General features: G+C 51.7%; 4 protein-coding genes across 20 annotated transcripts in view; 2 read left to right on the forward strand and 2 right to left on the reverse strand.

Annotated features, from left to right (window-relative positions):
• The window catches only part of TSFM (Ts translation elongation factor, mitochondrial), a 37,272-nt gene extending 34,879 nt beyond the window's left edge, over nucleotides 1-2,393 (reverse strand). For 6 of the 13 annotated variants that reach the window (XR_004528920.1, XR_012324330.1, XR_012324329.1 and 3 more), the window contains exons 1-4: nucleotides 2,205-2,338; nucleotides 1,767-1,940; nucleotides 1,010-1,138; nucleotides 131-253 (exon numbers count right to left, since the gene is read on the reverse strand). Coding sequence is in view for 7 of the 13 variants with exons in the window: in XM_073788441.1 (XP_073644542.1) it covers nucleotides 131-253; nucleotides 1,010-1,138; nucleotides 1,767-1,940; nucleotides 2,205-2,270 (492 nt within the window). In the remaining 6 variants the exon portion in view is untranslated. Of the gene's footprint in view, nucleotides 1-130; nucleotides 254-1,009; nucleotides 1,139-1,766; nucleotides 1,941-2,204 lie in introns of all 13 variants that reach the window. The other 7 variants (XR_004528923.1, XM_019952539.2, XM_073788442.1 and 4 more) reach the window with 3 other exon arrangements.
• Nucleotides 2,394-2,514: 121 nt separating this feature from the next.
• EEF1AKMT3 (EEF1A lysine methyltransferase 3) lies at nucleotides 2,515-10,311 on the reverse strand. The gene is made up of 4 exons (XM_033866380.2): nucleotides 10,074-10,311; nucleotides 9,609-9,933; nucleotides 9,380-9,491; nucleotides 2,515-4,606 (listed from the first exon to the last, which is right to left on the reverse strand). Exons 1-4 carry the CDS (start codon nucleotides 10,283-10,285, stop codon nucleotides 4,215-4,217), a joined length of 1,041 nt encoding a protein of 346 aa, XP_033722271.1. The 5' UTR covers nucleotides 10,286-10,311; the 3' UTR covers nucleotides 2,515-4,214.
• Nucleotides 9,841-14,620, forward strand: METTL1 (methyltransferase 1, tRNA methylguanosine). 3 transcript variants are annotated; one of them, XM_019952540.3, is made up of 7 exons: nucleotides 9,841-10,012; nucleotides 10,364-10,529; nucleotides 11,725-11,888; nucleotides 12,824-13,008; nucleotides 13,101-13,214; nucleotides 13,371-13,472; nucleotides 13,625-14,620. In XM_019952540.3, exons 1-7 carry the CDS (start codon nucleotides 9,988-9,990, stop codon nucleotides 13,742-13,744), a joined length of 876 nt encoding a protein of 291 aa, XP_019808099.1. In that variant the 5' UTR covers nucleotides 9,841-9,987; the 3' UTR covers nucleotides 13,745-14,620. The 3 variants fall into 3 exon arrangements, with proteins under 3 accessions (XP_019808099.1, XP_019808100.1, XP_019808102.1); XM_019952541.3 differs by having other exon boundaries at nucleotides 13,143-13,214; XM_019952543.3 differs by lacking the exon at nucleotides 10,364-10,529 and having other exon boundaries at nucleotides 9,900-10,012.
• A 151-nt stretch (nucleotides 14,621-14,771) lies between these two features.
• On the forward strand, nucleotides 14,772-22,030 carry CYP27B1 (cytochrome P450 family 27 subfamily B member 1). 3 transcript variants are annotated; one of them, XM_073788439.1, is made up of 9 exons: nucleotides 14,772-15,494; nucleotides 16,111-16,301; nucleotides 16,815-17,017; nucleotides 17,099-17,299; nucleotides 17,383-17,555; nucleotides 17,763-17,935; nucleotides 18,144-18,222; nucleotides 18,502-18,699; nucleotides 21,806-22,030. In XM_073788439.1, the coding sequence occupies exons 1-9, from the start codon at nucleotides 15,300-15,302 to the stop codon at nucleotides 21,890-21,892; spliced, it is 1,500 nt and encodes a 499-aa protein (XP_073644540.1). In that variant the 5' UTR covers nucleotides 14,772-15,299; the 3' UTR covers nucleotides 21,893-22,030. The 3 variants fall into 3 exon arrangements, 2 of the variants coding, with proteins under 2 accessions (XP_073644540.1, XP_004317886.3); XM_004317838.4 differs by lacking the exon at nucleotides 21,806-22,030 and adding an exon at nucleotides 19,028-19,936; XR_012324327.1 differs by lacking the exons at nucleotides 18,144-18,222; nucleotides 21,806-22,030 and adding an exon at nucleotides 19,028-19,936.
• The last annotated feature ends 302 nt before the right edge of the window (nucleotides 22,031-22,332 follow it).

Raw genomic sequence — 22,332 nt, forward strand, 5'->3', positions numbered from 1 at the left:
AGAGATAACATTTAAGCAGAAACATAAAAATGAGGAAGTGCGACATGAGAATGTCTGAAAAAATGGAATAGCAAAGACCCTAAGAGGGGAGGAACAAATCCAGCATGTTGGAGACAACCCCCAAACTCACTTTACTATATGTAGACAGTTGATCCTTTAGGCTCTGACAATGCAACAGGGTTCCCAGGGCTACTTGCTGGACCAATTGTTGAAATTTTAAATTTCTGGAAACAAAATCTGTCTCACAGTTCACCTGTGGGAAGAAATTGATGTTGCTGTATAAGCTGTTTACTAATAGTCTCCAAAAATGCCTTAAAGCAAGGTATTGGTAATACAGGCAGCAGACGCAACAAAACAGAAATAAATGTCTCTAAGATTAAATCCACAGTTCCTCTACTAGCTTGAGGCCAGAAACTCAATGAAGTGATTCCTGCTGTGCCAATGAGTTAGCAATAACCTGTGCATTCACAGGACGGTTCCATAACGTCCCCCAAAGGATTCACTACAAGTTCACCACCTGCCTGTGGCACATGCCATAATCGCCTCATTCCCTAGGCTCCTCCAATGCCAAACCACTTTTATCAGCTTGTTTATCTCTTCTCTCGCTCTAGACTAATCCACACCTGATTCTTCACCAGCTGGGCTAAACCTCCTCTAAAACCTCCACTAAACCTCCTCTAAAACAGCTGCTTGCTGTTCATCATCTAATTAGTCTAATTCCTAGCTTTAAAATCTAACTATTCCAGGAAACAATCAGTGACGAGGTGTAAGGCCACAATTGACTCACATTTAGGAATAACAGTCTACACTACTAGGCCTTTTCTCACCCACAACCTGTGCATTTCTATACTTAAATGAATCCATAGCTAGTAACTGCGGTCTCACGGGCTTAATTCTAACTAGCTTTTATGGTTCTCAAACACCTCTTCTTTAAGAATGCAAAGGGTCTACCACAAAGCCTACACCCAAGGGACAGCTGTTCCTGGCATCTGGAACTCTGACAACTCACCTCTACTAACACAGTCGTGTTTCCTTCCTGCAGCAGCCCAATCAGACCTTCTTTGGTCTTCCTGCCATGGAGCCTGGCAGCTTTACTCCAGCCCTCCTTCTGGGCCTGTTTGTGGAGCCAGCTCTCTGCCTATAAATAAAAAAGATAAAAGGCAGATGACAAAGGCACAGAATTTAGAACAGAATGGGGCTCTAAAATACCTCAGGTTCCCCAGTTCTTTCTCCTTCCCCTCAGCCCTACAAGAGAAACTAATCTATCATTTATTGGCAGCCTACCACTAAATGACAAACAGTGGGCATTGTGCCTGGTGTTTTGAATAAGTTTAATCTTCACAACAACTCTATGGGGAAGATAGTACTATTTTCTTTATATAAAAAAAACCAATGCAACTCTGAAATATTAAGTAAGGTGTCCAAGGTCACAGGATTAGTGTGAGGATACCACGATTTGGGTCTTAGTCGTCGGTCTGACTCCAAAGCTCCCACGAGCCCTTTCAGCCCCAAGCAGCAGGAAACCTCATAGCAGCCTTGCATGGAATAGTTTCTTAGCCCTGCGACCCTGAGTCAATTGCTTCGAAATAGGTAAGAGTCAATGGGTGAGACTGTCATTGAAGTCAGAATCCTATCTAGGACTCTATCGTTATGGATCACTGGGCAGCAGATCTGACTTCTACGCGACCTCCCAAACGCACTGGGGTCGGGCCCCAGTACCCCACTCCCACCCCCGCGCCTGCTCCCCTCTACTTCCTCTCCCACACCTGTTTGAGATCCCCGCCACAAGTCTCCAGAGCCTTCTTGCAGTTTACAAAGGAGTAGCCCGTTCTCCGCCGCAGCTTCATGAGGAGCTCCTTGCTGGAAGCCGAGGAGGACAGCCAGGGCCCAGCGTGAAATGTATGCCACGGCTGGGGCGACTGAAGCAGAAGGGGCCCCACCTGGAGGGAGTAAGAAAGCATGAGAAGCAGGAAGCAGCAAGGAACTCGTGGGGTGGGAGCACGTCGGCCGGGAGGCGACCTTAGTAGAGACAGACCCGGGGGTGGGGGAAAGGCAGCGCCCGGACGCTGCACCATGAAGAGGGACTGAGGTGCGGGGAAGGGGGAGATGGAGCCGAACGCAGCCAGCGGAAGGGGAGTGAGCGTGCCCGGCGCACGGGAGACCTGCAAGGAAGGTAGAACGGGGCCAGGACCAAGAGCACTCACTGGGCAGCTCCCGGCCCGCGCGACCAAACAGAGGCGCAGTGAGCGCAGCGAGCGCAGCAGCGACATCTTTCCGGGGGCCGTACGCTGTTGCCGCACCCGTGAGGCCACGGGCCTACGGCGTAGCGGCGCGGCCAAAACTCTCCACCGGAACGCGCCAAGAGGAGATGGCGCCACCTGCTGTCCGGGGGGTGCATTCGCCTCCTCTACTTGGCGTATTGAGACTACATTTCACAAGGGAATTACCCCCCGCAGGTAAAATAACAGAAAGCATGAGACAGAAGTGTCACAAAATAACAATACAAGACACGTGGTAACACTTCATGTTTATTTCCAATGTACTTCATATTCATTATCCATTTATGACTCATGACAAACTTGTGAGGTAGTTGGGTGAGGTTCAGAAGTTTGGCCAAGGTCACACAGGGAGGAGGAGTAAATATTTGTTGAACGAACAAAAATATTTGATGAACACCAACTGTGTGCCAGGAACCATAGCCCTGCCCTCCAAGGTAATCTAATGGTGAGAAAATAGGGAGCAGACAAATGATCACACGAGACAAGGTAAGCCTCACAAGACGAACAGTTAGTTAAAGCGTCTCAAGGGAGAAAGAAATCACATTCAAACAGGAGGCTCAGGAAAAGCTTTCTTCAGGAGAGAAGCTAAGAATAATGAAGAGTTTGAGAGGTAGAAATAGCCCTTCCAGGCAGGGAATCATCAAAAAGAATGAAGGAAGAAGCCAGGGAATCTTGGTGTGGATTTAGGGAACAAAGAGTAGAACTTTTGTAATTTGGCCAGAGGTTGCCATACATGTAGGAGACCAGTAGGAAATGAAGTAGCAGGATAATTTGGGATCACACGGGACACACTGAGTACCAAGCAGAAGAGCTTATTCTTGCTCCTGTTGGGCAGCAGCAGAAGCTAATCAGAGCTGATTTTGGATGATCACCAGAGTTTACAAAATGGTTTGAAGGGGAGTGAATGGAGGCCAGGAGGCCCCAGGAGGTGATGTGTGGCCCAAGGAGTAAGTCAGGAGAGCCCCTATCAGAGGCCCCACAGTGGGAGGAGAAAAGAGGTGAAGGCAAAACACATTAGGAAGGAAGGACTGATAGGGACTGGAAACCTAAAGAAAAATCAAAGAGAACCTGGTACTTAGTGATCAGGGGTCCAACTCCAGAAAGAGTGAAGGAGCTATGGTCCAAAGGACAGCTCTGCTGCCTATCCCCAACTTCCGGGCTGGGAGGACTTAACCCAGTTAGAGCCATGGTTCCTCCAGACTATCTCTAGAAGCAAGAAGTGGGTGGTCGGAGTTTTCTTGCTTCCCAGCCCCCCAGTAAAAGCCCGAGTTCTCTGGATGCAGAAGAGATCTTTAATGCTTATTTATTTTCCTTTTTTTTTTTTTTTCTTTTGCTGTACGCGGGCCTCTCACTGCTGTGGCCTCTCCCGCTGCGGAATACAGGCTCGGGACGCGCAGGCCCAGCGGCCATGGCTCACGAGCCCAGCCGCTCCGCGGCATGTGGGACCTTCCTGGACCGGGGGCACGAACCCGCGTCCCCTGCATCGGCAGGCGGACTCTCAACCATTGCGCCACCAGAGAAGCCCTATTTTCCTTTTTAAAAAATTCCAGTAGAATCTGGAAAAAAAAAATCCATTCTGTATAAAAAGACAACAGCAGGACTAGATGGGATCATGACTGTCTCTCTGCAGCCACTGTTCACACATCCCACTTACCTCCCCTTCCCGTAAAATCCTGGATACCCTCCCATCTTCCACTGCTGAGAACAGGAACTGGGAATTTCCTTTGCACTCTAGCCCGGTACAGCTAGGGCTCTAGTATTCCTAGCACATAGCACTTCCCTGCACCTGCCCAAGAGTATCTCAGGAAACAAAAAGGGAAGGAGGAAAGACAGAGGCAAGGGAAATCCATCGTTTTTGGTCCTTATGTTTACGGCTCTGGACATATGGCAGTTCCTTCATTAGAACAAGGCGTTCAGAGGAGCAGAAGGGTGACATCAAGCAGGTCTTGGTCCCCTGTGCCTGGCCCTATAGATGTTAACATTCTCATTCTCATCCCGCTTGGCCAGCTCCAGTTGGAAATGCTGGGGCAGGAGATGCTGAAAGAAGCTCTCTGTCCCGTGCTCCTCTCTCATCTTGGAAGCCAGATAGATGGTGCCATGGGGCCCGCACAGGTGTTGGAGGGTCCCCAGCAGCAGTGGGAAGGTGGGCTCCAGATACACGATATCAGCCCCCAGCACCAGGTCATAGTCTCCAGGAAAGACATGCTGGTCAATCCCCCAGGACAAGGCGCGGACCTGGGCCCGGCCTCCAGCCGGCACATTGGCCTGGACGTTGCCCTGGATCTGTTCTAGGACCAGGGGCAGGTCAGTGATGGTAACATCCCCCCCTGAGAGAGAGGAAGGAGGAGAAATGCAAGTCAGAGGGACCAACCAAGGGGTTTCGGCTCCTGCCCAGAAGGTGCAGGGACCTCAGGGCTTAGAGGATAATGTTTGGACAGCCCAAAGTCCACACTTTGAATTTTAGTTGCCCTAACCTCAACCTCAGCCATCTCATTACTCTACATTCTACAACATCAACATTCTCTCTAAGCTAATCTTCAACCTCTCTGCCCAACACACGACAATTAGATGTCAGCAGAAGCCTGGGCAGGACTAAGCTGGAGGTGGGCTGCACACCCACCCCTTACTGACACAAACCAGCCCTCATGGATCTGGAAAGCTTCCCAGAAGACATAACCTCAGCAAGCCTTAAAGGACAAGGAGGAGTTAGTCAAGTGGAGCTTCCCAAGCAGAGATCAGAGAGTACAAAGGCCTGGTTGGGAGAGAGCACACTGTATTCAAGGAAGGCTGGATCTCAGAGGATGTGGAAGGGAAGAGAAAAGTGTCAAAACAGGAGAGTACAGAGGAAAATGATTATGACATGCTAAGGAGATTCAGGCTTGATCCCGAGAGCAATAGGTTTTAAGGGCAGAAGCAGAGGGTGAAGATGATTAGATTAGGACTTCAGAAAGCTTCGTTCATGCAGTAAATATATTTATTGAACATCTACTAAGTTCTGGGGGTACAGGCATGAGTAAAACAAAACCTTGGCCTCCCTTGAGTTCTGTTATAGAGGTAGAGACAAATGAGGTAATGCAAAACTATTTAATCACGATCATGGTGATTATTACAGAAAGAGAAAATACTCAGAATTCATTCATTAATATTCATTATGTGCCTCTATGCCAGGTGCTGAGAATACAGCAGTGAACCAATCAGACAAAATCCCTCTGCTCCCGGGGCTTACAGTCTAGTGGCAAGAGACCTACAACAACAAACAAAATGAGACAAACAAAACACACTGTAAGTCAGATGGTAATAAATGCTACGCTGAAGCATTAAGCAGGGAAGGAGGATAAGAACTGCTTGAGGGACAGGGCAGGAATGTCATTTTAAATTGGGTAGTTAGGGAAAGCCTCATGGAGCAGATTATGTTTGAGTAAAGACCTGTAGGAAGTGATGGAGCAAACTCTGTGGGTCTCTCAGGTTAAGATGTACCAAATGAGGGACTAGCAAGTGTAAAGACCGTGAGGCAGGAGTGTGCCTGGCAAGTCTAAGGACCAGCAGGAAGGCCAGTAGCTGGAGCAGAGTAAGTGAGAGAAATAATAGTAGGGCCAGATTCTAGGCAGGGCAGCAATGTCTAGGAAATGGGTCAGATGCTGAATATATTTTGAAGGTACAGTCAAGAGGATTTGCTGACAGATTAGATACAAAACACTGGGAGCGGGAGGTTGAGGATGGCTCCAAGATATTTGGCCTGACCAACTAGAAGACTAAGTCGTAATTTATTTAGGTGAGGAAGGCTGCAGGAGGAACAGGTATGGACAGGAAAATCATGAGTGTATTTCTGGGCACATTAAGCTTGAGATGTACATCAGACAACCACAGGAATATATCGAGTAGGTAGCTGATTACACAAACAAATCTCGAGATACAAATGGGAGAGTCATAGAGTCATCAGCATGGAAAGGGCATTTAAAGCCACGAGGTGACGGAACTGCTTGGAAGTGAGTGTAGACAGAAAAGGGGAGGGGTCAGAGGACAGCTCCTGAACCCTGGCACGCTCAGACTTTCAGTTGTGAAGAAGAACAGGAACCAACAAAGGAGAATGGAACAAATGCCAGCGAGGTGGGTGCCCTGGAAGCCAAAGGAGGGAGAGACAAACACTGCCAAGTCCAGTAAGGTGGGCTCATAACTGACTCTTGTACTTAACAACATGGAGTCAGAAGTGAGGCTCACAGCCTTTCTGGAGCAACTGGAGTGGAGGGGGCAGGCTGGGCTGGGGAGGGGGGTAGAATCTAGAATGGAATTGAGGAAACAATAGGAAGAGAGGAATGACAATGAGCATTAACTCTTTTGAGTTTTGTCATAAAGCAGAGCAGAGAAATGGAGTGGGAACTGGAGGGATGTGTGGGATCAAGAGTTTTCTCTGATAGGAGACATTACAGCCTATTTAGGTGCATAATACACACAAACACACATATGGAATGATCCCGAGAGAAGGGAAAACGGATAATGCAGGAGAGGTGGTGGAGCAGGGTGTTTGCAGGAACAATGTCTTTAGGTAGATGAGAAGGTTTGGGGTCTCATGACACACACTTGACCTTAACTAGGAGCACAGCACGTCTGCCATGGTAACAGGAGAGAAGGCAGTGCAGACAGACACAGACACAGCTGGGGAAGAGATGCTGTGATAAGAACATGTGGATATCTGCTATGAGAAAACAGAAGCGATCAGAAGAGCTAGGAAACAAAGTCATCAGCTGAGGAGACATTTGGAAGTTTGAAGGGCAAAAAGATAAGAAACGATGTTTAGGAGAGCAGAAGAATAAGTGGGTGAGGGCAGGGTAAGAGGCTAGCTGGGCAGCGCTTAAGGACGCATCTGAGGATAGTGACAACAAATTTAAAATGAAACCAGGGACTTCCCTGGCGGTCCAGTGGTTAGGACTCTGTGCTTCCACTGCAGGGGTCACGGGTTGGGGAACGAAGATCTTGCATGCTGCGAGGAGCAGCCAAAATAAATAAATAAAATAAAACCAGTCAACACAGTTGTATATTATACTAGGAGGGCCTGCGGGTGGGAGTGTCCAGGAGGCTTTCCCTTGGTAGTGATGTTTGAGCTGAGCGCTGAAGAAGGCATATGCATTAACCAGGTGGTACAAGGGTTCCAGACATAGAGTGCAGCCAGTGTGAAGGCTCCAAGGAAGGGGACATCGAGATAGGCTTGAGGAACTGATAGGAGGGCACTAGGTAGCACAAGGAGTACAAGAGGGAGAGGGAGAGGCAGAGAAAGAGGCTAGAGGGAGACGCAGGGCCTTGGAGGCCATGCCAAAGGGGTTAGTTCTATCCTGAAAGCAGCAAGAAGCCATTGAAAGATGGGCAAGAGATGCCGAAAGATCACTCTGCCAGTCGGGTGGAATGGGCAGAGGTCTAGGTGTGGGCAAGGGGTAGAAGCAGGAAGACCATTTTGACTAATTGTAGCCTTCTAGGCAAGTGATGGTGACAAGGACTGGGGAGCCATCAGTGTGGATGGAAAAACAGGAGATTCAAGAGATTATTAGGAGATAAATCCGTCCGACTTGGATAATGGAGTTGGGGGTGAGAAAAAGGAACGTGTCAATTGTGGGTCTAGATGTCCCACTGGGTGGATGGTAATTTGATTCACTGAGATGGGGAAGGCTGAGGGAGAAACAGGTTTGGTGGCGGAAGAGCACAAGATCTAGTTTGGGCAAGCCAAACTTCCCCATAGGGAAGCTCGAAGACACTTGTGAAAATCCAGGGAAAAGATGGCAGTGGCCTGAGCTAGAGATGGAGGGAAGAGGAATAGAGAACTCGGGAAGTATTAAGTTCATATGACCCAAAGGACTCACTGATTGCCAGGATGAGAGTGGAGAGGGCAACAGATGAGAATGACACCCAGATTTCCGACTTGGCAGCAGAATAGGGAGCAAAAGAAGGAGAAGCCAGTCTGGGAGCAAGTGAAAGATGTTTCCATCCATATTACACCCATTTTTCTCCCATTTTAGCATATCTGCCCACTTCTCATCCACCCATTCCTTCATGGAAAGCTGCTGTTGACACTCCCTCTGTTCTTTCTGAGCCTGCTATGTTCATATTCCTCATCTGACAGAGCTTCTCCCTGATGGGTTCCCAGAGAGTCAAGGGAGACACGGCCAGAGCATGTCCACTGGCTCTGCACATACCTCGCCATAGTTCTCATCCAGTAACATCTTTCCCCATCTTCACCACTAGACCATAAACTCCTTGGGGAGAGGAAATCTATCTTACTCATTGTTGTATCCCAATACCTAGCATGATTCTTGGCACATAGGGGACTCCAAATACATGTTGGCTGGATGAATAGAAGAAAGAGTGCCTGCCTCTGGGAAGACTTCCCTGAATGTGTTTCGTGTTATGTCCCTATGAACAAGGACATGTTAATTTGCATTCCTAGGGAGATGACATCATAAGTGTTTTTAAAGGAACGTTTTCGGTGTGAAGTTTTGCCTGCCCGTTAGATTATAAACTAAGGAACCGTTTCCTTTGTAGTTTTTGGTTGACAAAAATGGAGCAAAATTTTCCTTACCTTTTCCTTTCCCAAGTCTGCAGTGCCTAATTCCTACCCCACTTCCCACAAAACACACCCTAACCCTCAGAAACTCATAAGCTTGTTCCTCCCAAGCAATGAAATCCTAAAGAATCAAAAATATATTCACAATGAAGTCATAAAGTACTCATGAGGTTTAATACCTGCAAATTGCTCCCCCTACAGGATATACCCATATATGCATTTTGACAGAAGACCATATATAAAGCAAAGGAGATTTTTCCTTGTAAATATCCATGAAATCACAAAGAGCAAAAAGGTAGGAAAAACTCCTTCTACTAAGGCCTGCCCGATTTTTATTCCTTGCCCCCAAATTAACCACCTTGGGTGCTCTGACAGCCAATCAGCGCTGTCTGGCACACAGGAGCAAGTAGGGGCACACACACGAAAAAAGTTAGAAAAAAGGGACTAGGCTGATTCTAAACCATTCCCCTCTCCCAAGAATACAGGAAGTGACAACTTCTCCACATCCCCGTCCTCCCCCGCACCCCCTCCCACCGCAAAGCTCACGCACCCTGCAGCGCTGCCAAGATACCCACGATGCCCGTCCCAGCGCCCAGTTCGATCACTTTCTTGCCTCGGAAATCCACATTCTGACTCTCGAAATAGTTGCACAGGCTTAGAGCCTATGGGAGAAAAGAGAGAAAAGATAAGACTGCAGCGGGGATTGGCTCCATATGGGAAAGCGAGAGTCCGGGGTCTGAACTTCCGCGGACCCTAGCCCAGGGCCGCTCACTCCTCACCGCGTCCCACACGTGCGCTGCCACCCCGAGGCGGGACCCGAAGTTCTCCGTGATGCTCAGCACGTGACCACAGAAATAGAACCGGCTTTTCTTCGAGTAGGAGTCGGCGAAGAGTCTGACCTCCCGTGGGAACACGGATTCGGGCTCTGATTCAGGATCTGGGCGGGGATCCGCCATCTGGCCGCGAGAGTGCCGGGTCGCCGGCCAGCGCTCGGATCCCGGATCTGAAGCGGCGTGGGGGTTGAGGACCGCGGGCCGTCTCGGCTGCCCAGTGGCACCGAGCCCCGCCTCCCCGAGTTTGCCCTCCTTCCTCCAGTTTGACTTCCTGGAGATGGAATGAGGAGTTGCCTCCCTAGCTCCGGTCCCCAGCGCACACACGATGGGACTCACGCCGCACCACGGGGGTCAGACCCGGTCGACTGCTCGGAGAGCGGGAGAAGGGGAGAGGAGGGAGGATTAACTCACCGTAGGAAGCGGGGTCCCTGGACCCCTCTCACCTGCGGGGTGCACGGGGGCCTGCAACCGGGGTGGTAACCCAGACCAAACAGAAGCAGGCTAAGGAAAGAGGCTGGGTGGGGTCTGGCCTTGCCAGCCCAGTTAAAGACCAGCGGCCCGGAGGCGCCCTCCCGCGCGGCCCCTCTGCGTTCCTCCCTGCCCAGCCCATTAGAATTCACCATTAGAATTCACTCCTGGAGCTTTAAGGGGTGGGCTCTGCTCACTACGTGCCTTAGTGCGTCATTCTCGTGCGCCCTCAGCCTCGGTCGTGGTCCACGTGGGTTCGGTGGATAAACCCGGGCTGGGGATCATGGCGGGAACAGAGACTGGGGACGCCGCAGCAGGAGCCGAGGCCCCTCAGCCTCAGAAGCGCTACTATCGGCAGCGGGCTCACTCCAACCCCATGGCGGACCATACGTTGCGCTAGTGAGTGAGCAGGGCAGGGGCGAGCGGGGGAGGGAGAGTAGGGCAGAATTCTCAGAGTAGCCGGGAAAAGCGATTGTGCTGCGACGGTTGGAGGGTTTAGGGTAGGCTCGGGAGGATCAGCTGGGTGACGTCAGTTTGCGGAGGGTGGGTCTGGGAGATTGGGCAGAGGGCGGAGTTGGCGGGTTGGGAGGGGGCGTGGCGTTCTGGCCGAAGGCTGGGTAGGGTTGCAAGTCTGGGAAGAGAAAGAAATTGTTACCGAGACTAGAGTAATGGAGGCCGAATGTCGTTTCCATCTTTCAGTTTCATCTGTGGGATTTAAAAAAAGACAAACTTGGGGGGAGGGATTAATTGGGAGATTAGGATTGACATATGCACTACTATATATATGAAGTAGGTAACTAATAAGAGCCTACTGTATAGCACAGGGAACTCTACTCGATACTCTGTAATGACCTATATGGGGAAAGAATCTAAAAAAGAGTGGATATATGTATATGTATAACTGATTCACTTTGCTGTACAGCAGAAACTTACACAACATTGTAAATCAACTATACTCCAATAAAAATTAATTTTAAAAGAAGACAGGGCTTCCCTGGTGGCGCAGTGGTTGAGAGTCCGCCTGCCGATGCAGGGGACACGGGTTCGTGCCCCGGTCCGGGAAGATCCCACATGCCGCGGAGCGGCTGGGCCCGTGAGCCATGGCCGCTGAGCCTGCGCGTCCGGAGCCTGTGCTCCGCAATGGGAGAGGCCACAACAGTGAGAGGCCCGCGTACCGCAAAAAAAAAAAAAGAAGACAAACTTATACACAATCTGCCCACACCTTACTCCATCCTCTTCCCGCAGAGAACTTCAACAAAGCAAAGTCCCTATGCCTTAGGAAGCCAGTCTCTGGGACAAGGGGAACTTGAGCCCCAGAAAGGAGAGCCGCGCAGCCAGAGTCACATCAACCCTGGAAATGGAGACAGGCAGATCAGCAATAATGGGCCACTTGATAGGCCTATGATTCACACTGGGAGGTTAAGGGTGGTTTCCATTGTGCTTCCTAGAGGCCAAAGGGCCCGCTCTGACAGAATTTTTGAGAAACCCTTCTCTCATCCATCTCCCACCCTCACCCATCCACCCACACACACAGTACTGCTTCTGCAATGGTATGACCAACCTTCTCATGTTTCTCACGTCTTCTCTCCAATAGCCCTGTGAAGCCAGAGGACATGGATTGGTCTGAGCTATACCCAGAGTTCTTTGCTCCACTGACTCAAAATCAGAGCCACGATGACCCAAAAGATAAGAAAGAAAAGAGAGCTGAAGCCCAAGTGGAGTTTGCAGACATAGGCTGTGGCTATGGCGGCCTGTTAGGTAACACTCTGGCCCTTTCTCTGGAGCAAGGAGAGGCAACGCCTAGGTTCTGCCAACTCAGCAGGTTTGGGGCGGGGGCATAGTTGGCCTTTCCCCTTCGGACCAGACATTGGTGCTGTGACATCAGTGTGGAGAACCTCCACTTTCCCTCCACTCTGGGTCTGTGGCCTTTGCCCTGGAGAAGGGAGGGGGCTGCCTCAAAGCCTCTTAGAAATTGGGTTGTCTTGTCTGGCCCTGCCCCTGGCCCCAGTCCCTACGTGAGCCATTTCACCTGCCAGGTGCCGGGTCAGTGAGCTGGTCAGCACAAGCGTCAGAGATTAGTCGCTGTGGCCAGTGATCCTGAACTGTCTTTCTCAGGGATTCCACCACCACCCCTCCCCCTCCCCCCTTCCTCACCAGAACTCATTCCTTCTCCATGTTCATATTTTCTAATTTCTCTTGTGTTGTCTGTATTGTCCCAGCCATACATGCTGGACCGACTTCTCTGTTTTTAGATCTTCCATAGAAATAACAGCATGACAGAGAGGAAGCTCATGGTACTTGGTGGCGGAAAACCATGGTTCAAGTTCTGATTCTACCTCTTCTTAGCTCTGTGACTTCGGGCGTTTCTGACCCTCAGTTTTCTCATCTTTGCAATTTACCACAGAATGTAATGAGGATTAAATGAGACATGTGTGAAAACACTGTGAAGACTTTAAAGCACATGCAAAGATACATGTATTCCCAGGCCCTCCCACTTCCAGTCCTGGTGACTTTTTTTGGGTCTCCCCCAGCCCACTCCTACAGCACAGAGCCATCCATACAGGTAGCTCTCTTGCCACACTTGTCATTATTGATTTTGGTAATTGCAGATTGAGGCTTCCTTTCCTGTGTTGACTCCTTTGAATATCCTGCAAGTATGAGGTTGATGATTCCATTCCTATTTCTGTGACCAGTGGAACTGTCACCGCTGTTCCCAGACACGCTGATTCTGGGTCTGGAGATCCGGGTGAAAGTCTCAGATTATGTGCAAGACCGGATTCGGGCCCTACGAGCGGCTCCTGGAGGTGGTTTCCAGAACATCGCCTGTCTCCGTAGCAATGCCATGAAACACCTTCCTAACTTCTTCCGCAAGGGCCAGGTGGGGAGGGGCACCCATGGGTTAGGCTGGTAAGCAGGTGGGGCATGGAGGCCAGGCTCTCACAATCCTGTTGGTGCACGTCTGTCTCACAGCTGACAAAGATGTTCTTCCTCTTCCCTGACCCACATTTCAAGCGGACAAAGCACAAGTGGCGAATCATCAGTCCCACGCTGCTGGCAGAATACGCCTACGTGCTGAGAGTTGGGGTGAGTCGAGAGTGGGAGGGAGGATGGGGTCAGGGACCTAATAAGGGACCTTCCACTAAGAATTCAGTGGGGGTGCATTTAGGACTCACCACCACCCCCGTGATCCTGCTGCTCAGTTGCATGCAGCCCCCCATCTAGGGTGACTTTGCCGTGCAGGGGCTGGTATACACCATAACTGATGTGCTGGAGCTACATGACTGGATGTGCACCCATTTTGAAGGGCACCCCCTGTTTGAGCGCGTGCCTCTGGAGGAGCTGGTAAGTAGGGGGCCTAAGGGAAATTGCAAAGATTTCTGGAAAGGTCCTTTCCAGAGTGGTTCTGTATGCTTTGAATCTAGCTTAATGCCAGGAGGATGGGATGGGTGTCTGGGGACCAGGGCAAGGACTTATTGAACCCTTCCTTCTCCCAGAGTGAAGATCCCATTGTGGGACATCTGGGCACCTCGACCGAGGAGGGGAAGAAAGTTCTACGCAATGGAGGAAAGAATTTCCCAGCTATCTTCCGAAGAATACAGGATCCCACCTTCTAGGCAGTGACCCCCAATCCTGCCCTTCCTGATCACTGACTTTGCCTTTGCTGACTTTGCCTTAGTTGGACCCCATCTTCCAGGGACTGGAAAGAAGACTGGGCCCTTGGACCTTCCGAGCTGAGCCTCCTAGGGCTGAGCGGCAACAGTCTCTCAAAGAAGTTGAGGAGCTGCCCAGGGCAGAACCCTGGAGTTCATGACCACCCCTGACTCCTCTCACCTTCTCACCCTTCCAGTGGCAGCAGAGAGCAAAAGCAGCTGACTGGGAAGGTCACAAGACCTTGGACCAGAAGGGATCTTTGGAAGGGAGTGGAATCTTGCTCTCCCTTAGCAGTCCCTTCTCCTGGGATTTCTCCTTCTCAGCTGGAGTGAAGAACGCAGTTCTCCACTGTCCATCTAAACTGCCTTCTAAGCTCAAATCACCTGCCCACTCGTGTTTACTTTGCAGTTCAGGGGGTAACGTGTATGTGTGCACATCCCATGCTGCTGTTTCTCAGGAAAGGCTAGAGTGTGTATCACTCCTGTCCTCTCCCTGCCTAAGACTTGACCTGGGGAATCTGTGTTCCGTTTATTGTTACTGTCTCTGGAGATCCTGGGAGGGTGTGGTGGTGGAGACCCTCTCCTTCTTCATGTTGACCTTTGCTTTGATCCCAGAACTTCAGAGCTGTCCTGCTGACACAGAGCCTGCCAGGGCCGGGGGCGCGGGAGTGAGGAGCAGAGGTGAACTGGGGAGGATTCTGAGGCTAAAAGTGGAAAGGGGCTGCTGACTAGAAAGCCCCACAAAGGGGACTGAGTCAGCTAGCGATTCAGAGCACTCGCTTAGCCCTTGCTCTGTCCAGGAGCCCAGATAAATCTCTCAACTTTTCTCATTTGCAAAAAGTTCCTTCATTTGTGCTCCTCAAGCACCAAATTACCAAGACTGGAGGGACAGGGCTTGTTGACGGAAGAGACCCAGCCCCCTTCCCAAGGAATAAAGATGAAGGCTCCTGGAACCATCTTAACCCATTAACCCACCTGCTATCTGCCCAGTGTCAGGTACGGGGGAGGGGGAGATGTAATGCAGGAAAATTGTGCTCACATACCAAAAAGGTGCATCCCGATGAGCCTGGAATCTGAGGACAGCTACAGCTGTGCCTCTCCCCTGCTTCCCTTCCCGGAGGAGCTGGAGGATGGGGAATTCCTGAGGATGGGCCCCAGTGGGCCTGAGGAAGTGATGGGAATACCAGGGACACAGCCTGTATCTTGGTCACCTAAGCCTCACCAAATAGCCTTTCCGAGGAAGAGATCTTTAGGCTGCTGGACTAGGGCACCAGCTCGGGAGGAGAAGCCTCCCCTCCCAAGATGGTCATTGCAACATGAGGTCCACGGGAGCCTCTGTGGCAGCTCCGGCCCCGCCTACTCTTCCTGGGTGCTCATCCCCAGCACAGACCACTCAGGAGAGGGGATTGGCTGAGGAGCTTGAAGAGGGGGCGTCGCCACTGTCGCGCCGAAGAGTTAAATAGGGGCTGGGGCAAGGCGCTCCGGAGAAGCACTCTTTCCCGGGTTCCCCAGCCAGACCATGACCCAGACCCTCAAGCTCGCTTCCAGAGTGTTCCATCGCGTCCGCTGCCCTCCTGAGCTGGGCGCCTCACTGGGCTCCAGAGGCTCGGACTCAGCGCCCCGGGGCTTGGCGGACATCCCAGGCCCCTCCACGCCGGGCTTCCTTGCTGAACTTTTCTGCAAGGGGGGACTGTCACGGCTACACGAGCTTCAGGTAGAGGGCACCGTTCTCGGGACTGCAAGCTGGGGAGGTTGGCTTTAACAACACCCTAGTACAGAACGTAGGAGGGAGGGCCAGTGAGAACAGATGCCCATGAATTATGGAAAAGACAAGTTGGGACTGGGGTCGGTGGTTCCCCAGGGGCGGAGTCTGTCCCAACACCCAGCAGAGGAGTGCGTTCAGAGAGCGCCTTCTCGCTGTGCAGAATTCTGGAGACTCGGTAGAGCCAGGACAAGTGCGCGGGAGGCACGTTTGGCTTAAAGTTAGTGCGTTCCTGTACATTCAGTGGAGGCTCGTCCTGAGATGGACAGCCCACGTGAGGAACCTTTAGGGCTTTCTCCGCCCAGGTGACCAAAGAGAGATCCAGAATGTCAGCTTTGCACCAAGTCCCTCCTCCCCGCCAGCCCCCCGTTTTGCCAAACACACTCAAACTTCCTAGGAATGGGAAGTGAGGGAAAGAGGAGGAGGGGTTTGCAGCATCAGAGCCTTACACTGCTTGAGAGCAGAAGCTCCCCTTTTCTAACCCCAAACGACGCCCTTGGCGTTGGCACGAGCCGAGGTGGCAGTTGCCGGCCCGGGTCTCCAGTGTCCGCTGCTCCTGTACTCCTAGGTGCAGGGCGCCGCGCGCTTTGGGCCGGTGTGGTTGGCCAGCTTCGGGACGGTGCGCACTGTGTACGTGGCGACCCCTACACTCGTCGAGCAGCTGCTACGACAGGAGGGACCCCGGCCCGAACGCTGCAGCTTCTCACCCTGGGCGGAGCACCGTCGCCGCCGCCAGCGGGCTTGCGGACTGCTCACCGCGTGAGTCCTCTGGCCCCAAAGCCCCGACGCCCAGCTGCGTTGCTCTTTTGTAGCCGGTCTGGAGGCAGTCTGGGGATGTGGAGGGAGGTCGGTCGTTTCCCCCAACCTTCTGGCAAATCGACGTTTCCACCCCAGTCTGTTTCGCCCAAGCTCAGGTAGAGCCCGGCTCTCGCCTCGCTTTCCGCTCTTTTTCTTTTGAAGCCAGAATCCTGGGAACTCACGGAAGGGGCTGAGGCACCAGGATCTAGATGTAAAGTAAGATTCTGTGACTCAGCTTACCCAAGAACCCAGGCCCCTCCGGGGCAGGAAATGAGTAACGAGGAGGGGGGGAGGAGAGTGGATGGAAAGCGGGTGCAGGCAGGGGCAGGTTTCTGTACCCCCAAGGGAACAGACGCAGCCCCCCTCCTGGCCACCCCAGCCCAACACGCTCCTTCTCAAGCGCAGCCAGCCTCGTCGGGCCGCCTCTACACACCACCGTCTGCCCTGATGCGCCCCTTCTCCGCACCCCCGCAGGGAAGGCGAAGAATGGCAGAGGCTCCGCAGCCTCCTGGCCCCGCTCCTCCTCCGGCCTCAGGCGGCCGCCCGCTATGCCGGGACCCTGCACGACGTGGTCGGTGACCTTGTGAGGCGACTGCGGCGCCAGCGGGGACTGGGCGCTGGGCCGCCCGCCCTGGTTCGAGACGTGGCAGGAGAGTTTTACAAGTTTGGACTAGAAGGTGAGTCCCTAGACAGGGGCAAGTGTAGGAGGCACCTGGTCCGGGTCTCCCGGTGCCCTGACAGCGCCCCCTCCCGGCCAGGCATCGCTGCGGTGCTGCTGGGTTCCCGCCTCGGCTGCCTGGAGGCCGAAGTGCCGCCAGACACAGAGACCTTCATCCGCGCGGTGAGATCGGTGTTTGTGTCCACACTGTTGACCATGGCGATGCCCGGTTGGCTGCACCGCCTCGTGCCCGGACCCTGGGACCGCCTCTGCCGAGACTGGGACCAGATGTTTGCATTTGGTAAAGCACAGAAATGAAGTAGGAGTGGGGGAGCATAGAGCTGTTCAGCGGTAGTGAGGCGTCCCTGTCCCCTGTGCCCGCAGCCCAGCAGCACGTGGAGCGGCGAGAGGCCGAAGTAGCCATGAGGAGCCAGGGAAAGTCTGAGGGGGACACGGGATTTGGGGCGCACCTGACCTACTTCCTGTTCCGGGAAGAGTTGCCTGCCCCGTCCATCCTAGGGAATGTGACGGAGCTGCTGCTAGCTGGAGTGGACACGGTGAGGTCCTCCCTCCATGTTGGGAGTCCCACTTCCGCAGCTTAACCTCCTCAATCTCAGGGGCCATTTTCCTGCTGCAGCGGATCCATTATGGTCCTCCAGGCCAGCCTGGCTTAGCACCTCCTGGGTTCCAGACTGCCTCAGATTCTGCCCCCTATGCTGGGTCCCCACTCTCAACCCCTCTGACGCTCTCACCTGTCCCCTCAGGTGTCCAACACGCTCTCCTGGGCTCTGTATGAACTTTCTCGGCACCCCGAAGTCCAGACGGCACTCCGTTCTGAGATCACAGCTGCCTTGGGCCCCGGCTCCAGTGCCCACCCCTCAGCCACTGCTCTGTCGCAAATGCCCCTGCTGAAGGCTGTGATCAAGGAAGTGCTAAGGTGAGGGGGCAGAAGAGGAGAGCTAGAGAAGATGCTGGGGAAGGGCTGGGGAAGCAGCTAGCAGATGGGAGCAGGGAGAGAGATCAGAGGAAAATGGTACTTTACGCCTGGCCAAGAATGGGTTTGGAAGTTGGGGGGGTGGGCATGAGAGGGAGGCTACAGCCCCCAGCTTCATCTTGTTGTCTCCCTTTTGTGCCCTGCAATCCAGACTGTACCCTGTGGTACCTGGAAATTCCCGTGTCCCAGACAAAGACATTTGTGTGGGTGAATATATTATCCCCAAAAATGTGAGTAGAGCCTATGGGCCCCTTTTGCTAAGCCATCCCTCACTACCTTGGGACTGTTCCTGTTCTCAAATACTCCCAATAAGCCCTTCAAACCCTCTCCTTGGCCTCAATGCCTCTCTAGGATATAATGGGGCAGTAGAGAAAAGTAGCCCCAGAAAACTTCCACATCACAACCAACCAGAGCCTGCCTTTGTCCCAGTCCAGAGATTCTGTTCTCTAATTCCCTCCTGGCGTTGTTCCTGAGCCCAAATTGACAAGTTTGTGTTCCTCCCTCACCAGACGCTGGTCACTCTGTGTCACTATGCCACTTCAAGGGATCCCGCCCAGTTCCCAGAGCCAAATTCTTTTCGTCCAGCTCGCTGGCTAGGGGATGGTCCAGCCTCCCACCCATTTGCCTCTCTCCCCTTTGGCTTTGGCAAGCGCAGCTGCATGGGGAGACGCCTGGCAGAGCTTGAGCTGCAAATGGCTTTGGCCCAGGTGAGTGATCTAGATCTTCTACCTTCCCCAGACTGGAGCTCTAAAGCCATGAGCTCTTCTCCTGATAGGCATAGGAAAATATATAAGACTTGGGAGACCTAATCCTCTGAAATATGTCAATCCCATCATAGGCTTGGAGGGTGAGTGAGGGTATTTGGACTATCTTTTTCCCTACCACAATCTCTTACCGTCATTAACTAAGACATCCCCTACCCGCCACAGGTGCCATTCCAACACTGACCATCCTAACACTAATAATGCCCGTTACCAATCAAGCCCACCATTGTAGACCCCTCCCATAGTGATAGCCTTCCTCCTCCCTTTCCAGATCTTGATCCACTTTGAGGTGCAGCCTGAGCCAGGTGCTGCCCCCGTCAGACCCATGACCCGGACTGTCCTGGTACCTGAGAGAAGCATCAACCTACAGTTTGTGGACAGATAGTCCCGTGGAAGCACACTGTCATCATCACCGTTTCTCTCATCATAGGCGTTTATCAGGCACAAGACCAAGATATGTGTATTTCCCTGTGGCCTATCTGACCAAACTGGTTAAAAGACCAATAGCAAAGTGCTTGAAGCAGCCCTGATCGAGGTGTGAAATATGCACTTGGCCTGACCCAGCAAGCCCTGGGAAAACCATGGTGCATTTGCCTGCTTAGCCCTTCTGGTCAAATCATATGCATCCTGCAAGGGCCAGCTCTGATTTTAACTAATAATGCTGGGTGGCCTGAGGAAGAATTCAACCACTGGCCTTTTGGGGCTTCACAGTATTCACTCTTGCTGCTGGCTAAGCACTTATCATGGCATGAGCTAAGTAATTGTGCATCTGGTCTGCACCTGGTTGATCCTCTCTCCTTGCATGTGAGCTCTTCGAGAGGAAGGATGAGGTCTTATTCTGTCTTTATACACCCTGCCAGGGCCTATCCCTGACTGGTTGACACCATATCGATTCTCAGATTGTATTTGGGCAATGTGGCAGAAGGGATAAGCAGCTTACCAGGCTCTGTCTACCCTGCTCCTTTCTCATCTGGCCCCTAGGAAGGTGAGTCTATCCTCACCTGGTGTATGATTTTTAAAAAACTCTCCTTGGCTCTCTGGTCACTATTAGGTTTGGCTTGTCCCACCACTTAGGTCACAGGCAGAGATATCTTTGGACCTGTCCCTGCCCAAGCCTTCCTTTTATATATTGAAGTTTTTAAATATTCAGTTTTTAAATTAAAAAAAAAATTGAATGTTCCATCCTTGACTTTTGACTGACTTATTTTCCACTCTCATTTCCTAGAAGACCTGGAGGCCAGACCATCATACAAATCCTCCACTTTGGTTTCTTAGGTCCTGGGAGTGACCCCATAACAGTGGGAGGTCTAGACACCTGGGAGAATGGTTTGCATCACAAACCCAGACACATTTCTTTTCTTTTCTTTTCTTAATTAATGAAGATACTTTTAATAATTACGGCCATCACAGATTGAGGCAGTGATTTAAATTACAGAACTGTGGTCTAGGTAATTTAGCAATTTTAATTTTTTATTATCTTAACTTAAAGACTAACCACAGAACTTACTATTCACTTGTCATTCTACATTTAATTATCTCCAAAATATAGAGAAGATCATTGAGGACAAGATTTATAAAAATTTGGGGGACTATCACAGGTACATGAAGAGGACTAATTATTAAATTATTCTTTATGTTTGGTCAGTTTTGCCAGACACATTTCTATCTGTAGTGGGAACAGCCAAGTCTGGCTCCCTGTAAGAGATGAAGGGGATGGTGGTGAAAAGTAGCTTCGAGGGTTAGGCTGTTAAAAGGGTGGATAGGGACTTGCTGAGACGGCCAGAGACGGCTGACTCTTTGGTAGAAGAGTGCTTTTGGAACCTGGAGTGCCAGGACCAAAGGACACCCTAGCATGGACACTCTGTCCTCTCTGGAGAAGTTGCTCCAAGGCAATTTCCTTCAGAGAAAGACAGGGATACAGAGAAGTGAAGTCAGACAGACAGGATGAAAGCCAAGTGTGGAGGTGGCCAGGAGCCCTAGGGCACCGAGGCAGGAGAAGAGGGGTGGGCAGCAGGAGCCTCTGTTTCCCTGAGTCAGCATTATCTGGCCCCCCAGAGGCTGGGCTCCGTTCTCCCCTTGTGATGTATATAGATTAACTCATCTTCCATCCAAATACATCTCTCAGCAGATTCCCTGCAGCTCCTTCTGTAGCCTGGCTTACCCTCCCCGTGTCAGGACTTGTTCCCCTTCCTCCTGCTCCCCTCCACTCCAATTAGCAGATGGAGACAGAGATTTCACTTCACACTTCCCCCTCCTCTCACCACCTCAGCCCCTGCCCTAGACATGGCTCCCTGACTGCAGAAACTCGTCAGCCACTGGCCTTCTGGGAGGTATCTATTTATGTAAGACCTACAGAGGGGCAGGGTATACCCAAGGCCCTGTGCAGAGACCAAGGTTTGTGTGCTCTTATTGCCCCTCCTCTCAGCTCCTTCTCTACTGGGTTCTCAGTCTCCACTCACGTTCCCTACCACTAAGCTCAACTTGAACCTAAGTGACCCGATATTTAGCAGTTTTGAGCTTGGAGGGGAAGTAACGCCCAGCTTCCTCTCAGACTCTTTCCCCTGGAATCACTGGGGAAGATTTTGCACACCCACACTCCTCATGGGAAAATAGGATGGCTCACTTGAGGAGGGCAGCAGTTCTTATGACCCCTCTCCTGGACAAGAATCTCTTAAAGGTGGAAAAAGGAAAGGAGAGAGGACCCTACAGATCGCTGTTCCCAACTTCCATACCGAGACCTCCAATGGTCCTGAAGGGGAGGGGAACATACCTTCTCACTGGGCCTCGTTTTAGGACGCAGGGTGGAAACAGAGGCAGTGTGTTTGTGTGTAAGCGTGCCTATGCTCTTGGGCATGTCTGAGCCTCCATGTGCGGCCATTGTAGGGGACAGCCCAGGCTTGGCACAAGCCTCAACTGTGTCATAGCTACCTAAGCCCTGTCTGCCAGGATAAGAACTAAGAGTCACTTGGATTTACTGTCTCCCTTTTGGTCTCCACCAGCTATTCTGTGAAAGGCAAATCAGTGAAGTTTGGCCCTTCTGTCTCCCCAGGTGGGGAATGTGGAAGGTTCTCTCTCTGGGAAACGATTTCCCACTGGAAAAATGGGAGGCTCAGCCTCAGTCCTCTCTCCACTTTGATCCCCTCCAAGGCTGGAGGTGATGCACTTCAACACTTCCAGGTAACTCAAACCCAAGTACAGCTTTGGTTCCTATATTCCCAGGCGAGTCTGGGTGCCAGCACCGTGGACAGCGACCAAGACCCCTTTTGGAGAGGGATGGAGAAGACCATTTCCTGGGCAAGGATATGTGACCTTTAATAGAGAAGCACTGTCCCCAAAACATCTCCAGGGAGAAGGCAGAGCAGAATCTTCCCTGAGAGAAGGACCAATAATAGGAAAGGCCTCTGGATCTGACTTAAGCAATGTTATGAAGTAATTATTTTAATTGCTGAGGGATAGTTCACATAAAAGACATCATTCATATAATACACAGCCCCAAGGCCTCGAGAGAAAGGGACCAGGCTTTAGGCTGACAATTAACCAGTCCTTCCCAAACCTTTTCTCTATAAACAACAGCCC

This window comes from Tursiops truncatus, chromosome 11, assembly GCF_011762595.2.
Source record: "Tursiops truncatus isolate mTurTru1 chromosome 11, mTurTru1.mat.Y, whole genome shotgun sequence".
NCBI lineage: Eukaryota > Metazoa > Chordata > Mammalia > Artiodactyla > Delphinidae > Tursiops > Tursiops truncatus.

What these genes read in the sequence shown, in the direction of transcription:
- METTL1 (XM_019952540.3), top strand. Translation starts at nt 9,988, where the DNA reads ATGGGACTCACGCCGCACCACGGGG. An exon ending in ACTCACGCCGCACCACGGGG is followed by an intron (nt 10,013 to 10,363) that starts GTCAGACCCGGT and finishes GTGCGCCCTCAG; the next exon opens with CCTCGGTCGTGGTCCACGTG. An exon ending in GCGTGCCTCTGGAGGAGCTG is followed by an intron (nt 13,473 to 13,624) that starts GTAAGTAGGGGG and finishes TCCTTCTCCCAG; the next exon opens with AGTGAAGATCCCATTGTGGG.
- EEF1AKMT3 (XM_033866380.2), bottom strand. Translation starts at nt 10,285, where the DNA reads ATGGTGAATTCTAATGGGCTGGGCAGGGAGGAACGCAGAGGGGCCGCG. An exon ending in CAGGGACCCCGCTTCCTACG is followed by an intron (nt 9,934 to 10,073) that starts GTGAGTTAATCC and finishes TTCCATCTCCAG; the next exon opens with GAAGTCAAACTGGAGGAAGG. An exon ending in TATCTTGGCAGCGCTGCAGG is followed by an intron (nt 4,607 to 9,379) that starts GTGCGTGAGCTT and finishes CCTCTCTCTCAG; the next exon opens with GGGGGGATGTTACCATCACT.
- CYP27B1 (XM_004317838.4), top strand. Translation starts at nt 15,300, where the DNA reads ATGACCCAGACCCTCAAGCTCGCTTCCAGAGTGTTCCATCGCGTCCGC. An exon ending in CACGGCTACACGAGCTTCAG is followed by an intron (nt 15,495 to 16,110) that starts GTAGAGGGCACC and finishes CTGTACTCCTAG; the next exon opens with GTGCAGGGCGCCGCGCGCTT. An exon ending in AATATATTATCCCCAAAAAT is followed by an intron (nt 18,223 to 18,501) that starts GTGAGTAGAGCC and finishes CTCCCTCACCAG; the next exon opens with ACGCTGGTCACTCTGTGTCA.